General features: G+C 40.0%; 1 protein-coding gene across 1 annotated transcript in view; it reads right to left on the bottom strand.

The window, feature by feature from the left end:
• Nucleotides 1-213: 213 nt before the first annotated feature.
• ANLN (anillin, actin binding protein) overlaps nucleotides 214-9,341 on the bottom strand; it is a 728,409-nt gene continuing 719,281 nt past the window's right edge. The window contains exons 23-24 of the mRNA XM_069613260.1: nucleotides 1,730-1,902; nucleotides 214-485 (exon numbers count right to left, since the gene is read on the bottom strand). Of these exons, the coding sequence (XP_069469361.1) occupies nucleotides 362-485; nucleotides 1,730-1,902 (297 nt within the window). The 3' untranslated portion in view covers nucleotides 214-361. The remainder of the gene's footprint in view (nucleotides 486-1,729; nucleotides 1,903-9,341) is intronic.

The raw sequence follows: 9,341 nt of genomic DNA, 5'->3' as shown, positions 1-9,341 counted from the left end.
AGATGCAATTTGAATTCCAATCCACCATTGCGGGAGGGGGATTCAGCAGTTTCCCCCTATCTTGGACATCATGTACACAAACGTAAATGCATAAAGAAACTTTATAGTTGATGCAATTGATGCATAGGTTCATCTTGCACACCTCTGAGATAGGAAAACATTCAGTAAACAATTCTAATGTCAGGAGGGCAGCAATTACTGCATTCCATCTGGTTTAGAAGGAACTTTACATTGCAGACTCCCACCATGAACATGTACCGAACAAACGGATTGCTTATTCTGTTGCTAAGCAAACATTCGATGCAGAGCAATTTGTAAAGAGAATTTCTTTTTGTGCAATAAAAAAATATGTCTCAGTTCTTTAAGGCTTTCCAATAGGTTTATAACAGGAATCCGGTTGCCACATACGAAGATCAACAAGAACTTGGTTCAATTTTTGCATCCAGAAGTTGCGCTCATCTTTTGTGTCAGCAGACAACCAATTTCTGTAAAGGAAAGAAGCACATTTTTACAAAATCATTTATCAACCATTAATAAACTAAAGTCAGTGCAAGAAGTTCAATCTGAATAAAATTCAACATTTGTTGCATTTGCTATGGAATTGTACTGACACACTAAAATGTGTCAGCACACAATGTTAAAACTCTGAAACAAAGTAATGTAACCAGACAATGAATATATCAAACATTTTAATGACACATACTAAAACGTGACAAATCTGTTGCAGTACAAGTGACCCATTCTAAAAGATTTAGCACTTCAGTAACTTGGTCAAAAGGTCTCAACACAAATTAATCAACTTAAAACTGTGGTAGGGTCCCATCAAAAAGCCCTCACCTTTGCCACAAACACCATCTGTTGACTACCTGATCTTCCCACCATTAGACTGATAACACTCAGGGTGGTGCTCCATGAAGAATCACTCTTTAGAATTCCTACACTTATCCATAAATTATTCAGGTCTTGCCACCATCTAACCTTGCTGACTGCATCACTGCACTCCTCTCAAACTGGCTCTTCATGTGCCTACAACCACTTCTCTAAACTTGACCCCATCACAGGAATGCCCATCTTTAGAATTGTTTAAGGCCAGGCTTCAGATCCACCTATTAGACTGTGTAGGGTCATCTCACAGCCCTCTCTGCCCCCAGCATATCCTTCCTAGCTAGCCCTCACACAAATATATTTAAGTATGTATATTACAATATGCCATGGCACTAGGTTTTCATTGTGAGTTATTTATATCTGTTCCTTAATCCGTGTCTCCAGTTCAAATCCCATTACAAAAACACCTTGCCAAGTAGTGACCTTTCAGATAACGAGTCCTTTGTAAAGGCAGCCTAAACAAGGAATGCCCCACTCAACTCTATGCTTAGGTCTAGTATTCCTGTTCAAAGTCACACCCCTATATTCAATAAATAGAAAATGACTATGCTAAACTGATGTAAGGTGTAATACGCTGCTCTTCAGCTGCCAACTCTGCACATTAAGTTTGAGATTTTAAACATCCTACATGTTTATTACTATATTCTGCCCTAAAATATGTTCATGGGGCTTCAAAATTGAGACAAATGCATTTACAAGCCTAAGAATAGAAGACTAGTATTCAGTCATTCGAATCTTCCACAACACTGCAGAAAAAGTATTTAAGGTCAACACTTTCAGACATTTGCAGTTAATCTTGGATATCATACATGAGCAAGTTACTTTTTCAAAGCAATGTACGTACTTGGTGACACAAAGCGTGTCTCTGCATTGACTGACTAGTGTTTCTCGGTCCTCTTCTCTTTGTGGTCGGACTGTAATTAACTCAAATGTATTTGGTCTAGCACAGAATTCTCTGTTAGCAGGTTCAATTTTCCTGTTTGTACAATTGGCTAGATTTATACGCCCAATAGGATTCTGATGGAAAAAAAAAACATTTTTATAAACTTTGAAAAAGGACATTGTTTTACAGACGGTTAAGACACAGCCTTATTCTAGTATGAATAAAACAAAAAGGAAAAATTACTTACCGATATTTTCAATGGATTCTGTTACCACAGAATCCTCACCCAGATAGTTATCCGACCGCCCCCCCCCCCCCCCAGGCCAGCTGTTATTGGAAAACTTCACCATGGGATTTAATGAAGTTAGACAACTACACTTTCCAACAATCTGCATCTTCTACTCTGGATGAAATTTTGCAGTCTTTATATTGGACTCAATCTCCTATATGATCTTGAGCTGGTAATCTTTTGGGTGTGGTAGGTGCACCTTCAGTGATCTATCGAATAACTCCACCGTCGATACTTTATTCGGAGGATTTTCCCCTTCTGGTAGTGCCTAGATCTTGGTTTCAGGTTTCTGTCCAGAGTGTGAATAAATCTGTGCCTGTAGGTTGCTCTTGTCCTTACTTGTGCACTCCTTCGGGAACTCTGGTAGCCATCTAGCTAGCGACGCTGTCCCTACCATCAGTATGCTCCAGCCATGAAGAAGAGGAAGTAGTACAATAAAGCTACACTACGAGAGCAGAAATACCTATGTACGACAGAAATAAAAGCTTCTTTTGAAAAAGAAAAATCAATTATAGTTGATGGCAACTAATTCAGCAGGCATCATTTAGAAGAGAGCAGTAGAACTGTCCAACAATGACACATTGAAGATTCGTTTTAGCAAGTGTACAGATCCTCAACACCCTCACAAAAGGGAAATTGCATAACACAAGCTATGTTGGAACACATGAAGTGAATGTCTTATGATGCAAGCCTACACTAAGCGGCATTATGCAGCCACATTCACTGTCTCACAAAGAAACTAATGTTGAATGTGTATCTTCAATCAGTAATGTTCTCCTTGAAGGCAACTTGACAATGGGGAAAATTGAAAAGCTTTACAGGAAAATTAAAGCTAACAACGGTTTAGAAGGAGAGATGAAAACAAGAAAAGAAATCAAAAGTGTCATAGAAGAGCTTTAATATATTGGCATTATTTTTGGTAATCCCAAAAGGGTAAATGAACCATGAGTCTCACTGAAAGTAACAGCAGATGCATGCATAAGAAGGATATGGAGAAAAATAGGAAAACCCTTCTTGAAGCAGTTATGATTTTACAGAGAGCCGTACTAACTTGAGAAAAACAGAAATTCAATTGAATTTTAGAAGTGAATTTAGCTGAGATTCCAAAGGAAGTTGTTTTTTTACATGTGGTGCTGTGAAGGACAGATGGATATGAAAAGTAATTCAGAAAAGCGAGATACCACTGTAATGAACAGGGCTCATAAATTGTCAGATGTTTATATATGAAATGCTATCGCCACAGCAAGCTTCCTTCGCAAGTACTTATACCACAAAACATACCCACGACAAGCCCTTGCAAGTGGCAGTTGGACTCACAATGCACACAGCTACCCACAGCAAATTCATCATTAATTTCTGCATAGCCTGGGAGCTTCTATAGATTACGCCAGAGTCCTTCGGTTTGAGACACAGATAGCCACAGAGGTAATAAAACAAATGGATGAGTGTGGAGGATTGTGCGTTCCCTAAGAGTTAGATTGGTCTACTGTGCTGATGACATTGATTTCAAGGATACTCCATATGGTAAAGGAACTTTGCACTGTGCAGTTATGGTGGTCTATCAGTAGAAGGAGGGGTCAGATGTCCTAAACCCAATTGAAATATCAGGACCATCACTTGGATCACTGCAGAAGATTCTGCAGACACTGTCTGAGGTAATGTCTTGCAACATACCCAAAGGGTGGAGACCACAGAATCCTGTAAGACGTCAAGTCACTGATTATACACAGAGGAATAAGGTTATTTTAGATTCCAACAGGCTTCAGGACCTATTTTGGATGATGGCGGAAGTCTTGCCGCTGAGTAATTTTCAAGAATGTTTCGATGACGAGTTGCTGGATACACATTGTAATCTCACTGAAGACACTGAGGCTGATTAATGCGAGACAGTCAGAAGCACTCACTACACTTCTGATTTGGCCAGCCTACAATTCCATTATAAGTGATCCTCCAACTAAAGAAACTAGAGTCTGTACTCCCACTCAGATGCCAGCCCAACAAGCAACAAACAGCTCACATTCAAGTTGGAGAACATCTGTTACTCCAGAATCAAAAACACTTGTAGCATTGGATCTTGGCTGTTTACAAGCCCGTTTTAAAATTAGCTTTGGCCAACCATACAGATAAGGGGTGTATTGGCCACTTTTACTCCCAGAAACTGGGCAAATCCTCAAAAAGAAATATAAGAACTGGGAGTAAAAATACTCCCAACAAAAAAAAAATAGGAAAAAGACATCTAGAGTCTTGCTTCCCTGCTTTCATCCTCACAGCTCCATGGATATGTTTGGATCAGCAGTACACAGTACCACAGGACGAAACTACTAGCTTAACTGCCTGATTGGAAGAGGTAAGCATGTATCTTTTAAAGTGAATGAATAACAAGGTGCAAAGAAATTATTACAAAAACATTTCAGTTTTTCTATTAAAATGTATTTTTACTTGCTTATAGAATACTCTTATTGGGAATAGGATTTATATTTTTACTCCCTAGAAAAATCATTTTACACACAACTTTTAAAAAAATAGGGAGCAAAACACATCCAAATGTTATCTGGGGCAATGACTATGGCTAAAAAAAAAGGCATGTCAAAGAACTGGATGCTTATACTAAGTGAGCTACACATAATGGCAATGCTTCGAGTTATTGGTTTTTTCCTGGATGGTACAGGCATTGAGGCCACCTTAACTGTACTTTATGATTGCAATGTTGTGTCGAAGATCCTATCGGGGAAGTGCTTAAGGAGAGTAGTTTAAGCACACACGTTGCACTTTTCAAATGCATCATCAATTAATTCTACAAAGAGAATGTTGAAATAAAGGAAAAGACAGAACCTGAGCTTAAGAAGTTACTTAAAAGTTTACAAGTGGATGATTCCCAAGAAACAAATCAGTCCATAATTATGTTGCGACAGTTCTGACAAATTTGAATGCGATGGCTAAAATGCAATTATTTGAGGCTAAACAATCTCATGTAAAACCAAGACTCAGAGTTGGTCTTCAGTACATTCATATGGTGGACACAGCACTTTGATTTATCAGAACCGTCGGAACTGCAAACTGGGATTTAAACCTTGTATCAAGTACTTTTTTGCCCTTGTTTTGATAAGTTATGCAAGTATGATAGCATGGTACTTAGCAGAAAAGAAAGATTGAAAGCAAAAACCCAGACTAGTGGAGTGAGTTTCCGAAAGGCAATGGGGAGTAAGCAAGTCAAAAGTACCTTTTGGAGCTTTAGGTTCAGATGAAGCTCTGGATAATCAAAGCAGGGTAATAAAACTACTTGCTGTGGTTAATTTTACTCAAAAGAAATAAGCTCCAGCATGATTCTTTTTAGCCTCTCCTCAGCTGTTCAGGCAAAGAAATTGCAGGAATCACAGATTACAGTCAAAACATCACCACCTAACAGCATCCGAAGGAACACACCAAAAGGAAAATGTTCAACAGATCTAACATGACATTGACCAATCCTGTGAATTATGATGGAAAAGAACTTGATAAAGGCAGTTTTGATGAAAGAATTCAGAAGGACATCAAGAATGCCAGAAAAAGGTTGACAAATGTAGAACAGCTTTAAAGAAGGCTGGATTGAATCAGACAGTTGTAGCCTGTGGGCACCAATGATGAACGAACCTTCAGCTGTGTAAAAGGTGCACGCAGAGTTGAGACAAAAGTAGAAGATACCATAGTGCAGTTGAAAGTGGATCTTTCTTGTTCACACGTTGCCGATTGCTTCAGGAAGTGGTACTGACGTTGATGTACATGAGTAATAAATTCTCTGCAGTACCTCTTTCAATGTTCAACTTAGATGATACAATGATTTAAGCTGTAAACAAGCTGATGAAGATACCGGAAGAACATACAGAGGTTTCTAACACGACAGAGGTCTCTTCATATGTTTCTGAGGACAGATTATCTGCAGGAAAGTAAACATTCAGCAGCTGTCCTTGATGGAATGGCAAAATTGCAAGCACTGCAGAAACAGTCATATGAAGACATGCCATGATCTTGCAATTTAATTTAACAAGAAAATTTAACCTTATTTGCTCAAGTACAATGACTCATTTAGTATTAAATATCTACCTAGAAAATTCACTCAAGAAATCCACATGAAGAAAAAGAGCAGGAAAAGTAACACTGGTTTAGTACAAAATTACAGATCCTACAAATATATATTGAAAATGTTTCCATGACAACCCTCCTATTGCATTCTAAAACTAAAGATGAGTTAACAGCTTACCTCTCAAATAAAGCAATTCTGCATGCAAAGAGGAGAAAAAGAAGTCTGGTAGCCAGCTGGAGCAATGAAGCCACGTCATCAGATAGAAATGATGTTGAGACATTGAAAGCACACATCAGGAGGCAGACACAAAAATAATTCTTCACTCCAATGATGCATCATGTCCTCATGCTACTACCATCCACATGTGTTCACCCGATACCAATGTTTTTGTCCTTTCAATGTTATGGTCACTGTTTTTTTCCAATCTGACAGCATGGTTTATCACAAGAGTTGGAACCAATAGAAGATTTATAGATCTCAAACATGCATGCTCCTGGTTAGGGCCTACAAAAATGCAGGCAATACTAGGCCTTCATGCTCTTTCAGGGTGTGATGTTACCAGGTGCTCTACGAAGAAAGGAAAACTATCTTTCTGGAAATTTTAAGACTTCAGAAAAAGAAATCCTGGAAGACTTAGATGTTTAGGAGAATTTAAGAAGGAAGATGACCAAAAGATAGAGCTATTCATTTGTTAAGTCTACTCGCAAGGAACAAATATTTCGGACATTGGTCAACTGTGGTGGGTGTTCACAAAAAAAAAGATGCAAAGTGAAAATCTGCCACCAACAAGACCCTCTCTAATACCATACATAGCAAGGACTCATTAACAGGTGCTGGAGTCACAACGCGCTGATCAACAGCAGGATCTCCCAGAGCCATCACAATTGAGGTGGGAGAAGACAGATCAATATTCTCCTACTAGGTGTACATTTCCGTGTGCACCACAATCAATCATACAGCTGGTACGGTGTGCATGCGTCAATGGACGGTGTGCTGTGCAATTGAAAAATTCCGAGCTCAGTTACTAAGGTGCACAGAACTAAGTGTGGCGGCAACCAGAGCTATGTGAACGATTTTTTGTAGATGATGAAAATGAATTCCAGGACTCAGACGATGACCTGTAATACCTTAATTTCTATCTTACAGTGTAAATAGCTATTGTAGTTTTAATAAATAGTACATTTCAACAATAAAGTTGCAAATGTTCGTATTTAGTGAGCATACAGTCGAAGGTTTTCGATGAAGTAGCAATAATTTACAAGCCGATTTCTCGGAAACTGGATTTCTAAACTCTGGCCTGGTGGATAGATGTTTAGGAGGCCACCCTTGATAGATGAACAGGGGACGCTTCTGGGAAGATACCAAGACCAAGTCGTGGTAGCTTGGAGAGGAGTCAAGGCTAAATCTCAGGAGGAGTGATGGTGATCAGGGGGCTCCAATTAGCACACAGTGAAACACCAAGAATTACAATTAGAAAGTAGAATACACAAATATACCATTTATTATAGGCCCAATAACCGCACAATGAATAATGAAATGGCCAGTAAAATACCACACAAAAACACTGGATGGATTTTCACCAAATTTGCGGCATTAGCGGCGACTTGGTCCTGAAAGCGTGCTTTTGTTAATTTGGTGTAAATCTGTCCAGTAGTGTTTTTTTTAAACGACCAAAATGTAAGGCAAAAAAATTAATGATATCCATGTCCGGTCCGCAGACTCACTTCCCTGTTCGGTCTGCGGAATGGCCTCTGATTGGCTGTACTGTCCGCAGACTGGCCTCTGATTGGCCAAAAAAATTCACTGACTTTTGCGTGTCCGCGGACATTGGGACGCGGCCGCTGACTGGGTGGTGAGAAAACAAAATGCATCGGTTTTCCTGAAATGCCCGCCATCTTGGATTCAGACTTTTTTGGAGTCTGCGAACACCGCAGTAAAAACATTTTTAAAAAAGCAGCATTTCACTTGTCAAAATCAACAATCTCTGGGGATGTGGGGTGTGATGAGGATTGGATTGGGTATGGCCAAAAGAAGCCAAAAAATGGGTTGTTTCACCCCCCGAAAGGCCGGGAACACTCCAGATGTCCTGGGGCAGTCCTGTGGTGTTCGCGGACACTTCAGATGTCCTAGGACATCTGTATCTATTTCTGCATTACATGTATTTGTATTTAGTTTATTTATAAAGCGCAGCCAGGCCCTGGGGCATATGGGCGCGTAAGGTAGAGCTGGTTACAGGGTTAAACAGAGTTACGTTACAGTTACAGGAAGGATACAGTTACATAAGTATGCAATCAAAACAATACAGTCGGCCAGGTTCCAAAATAGTTACAGGTAGGAGCTGGCGTAATAAACAAGTGCATGCGCAGAAATTAAGCTGTCAGGAGTCCGTGTCATGGAGCCAACATTTCGTGCTATGTTTGAACCGGTTGAATGACGGTTCTGCGCGTAGATGTGGGGGGATGGTGTTCCATAGTTTGGATGCTTGTACCGGGAAGCTAGCTCCACCCGAGTTGAGGAGTTTAAATCTCGGTATGGTCAAGGTGTTAGTTTGGGCTGCTCTAAGAGGTCTCAAGGCGGCGTGTGGTGTGAAGTGGTTAGTGAGGTATGCTGGAGCAAGGTTAGCCCTGACTTTGTGTGTGAGGGCAAGCGTTTTCAGGGATATTCTGTGCTTGACAGGGAGCCAGCGTAGGTTACGTCTGGTCTCAGATATGTGTGCTTTTTTGGGGATGTTCAGGGCAGCTCTAATTGCATTGTTTTGGACTACTTGTAGTTTATTAATATTTTTATGGCTGGTGCCCAAGTAAAGGGCGTTGCAGTAGTCTATTTTGGAAAGGACTAGAGCTCTCGCTAGAGTGATACAGTTGGGTGCGGAGATGAATGGTCTGCATGCAGTAATAAGCTTGCAAGTGTAAGCAGCTGATGACGCTACTGCGTTGGTTTGTTTAGAGAGGGATAAGGTAGCATCAATGTAAATACCAAGGGTTTTAGTGTTATTAGAGACTGAGATGAGATTGCCATCTATGGTAAATGCTTTGAATGAGGGATTGAGATTTTTAAGTTTGGCATGAGTGCCCAAGATAATCAGCTCGGTTTTATCGTCATTGAGACACAAGCCATGGTGTGCCATCCATGCTTGTATAACTGAGTAGATTTCATTGAGGGTCGTACTGTCTATTTCGTAGTCACCCGTGATAGGAAAGAGTATCTGGGTGTCGTCCGCATAG

Source organism: Ambystoma mexicanum, chromosome 5p (genome assembly GCF_040938575.1).
Source record: "Ambystoma mexicanum isolate Mex_15411 chromosome 5p, UKY_AmexF1_1, whole genome shotgun sequence".
In the NCBI taxonomy this organism is placed as follows: Eukaryota; Metazoa; Chordata; class Amphibia; order Caudata; family Ambystomatidae; genus Ambystoma; species Ambystoma mexicanum.
This window is presented reverse-complemented; position numbering and strand designations above follow the sequence as displayed.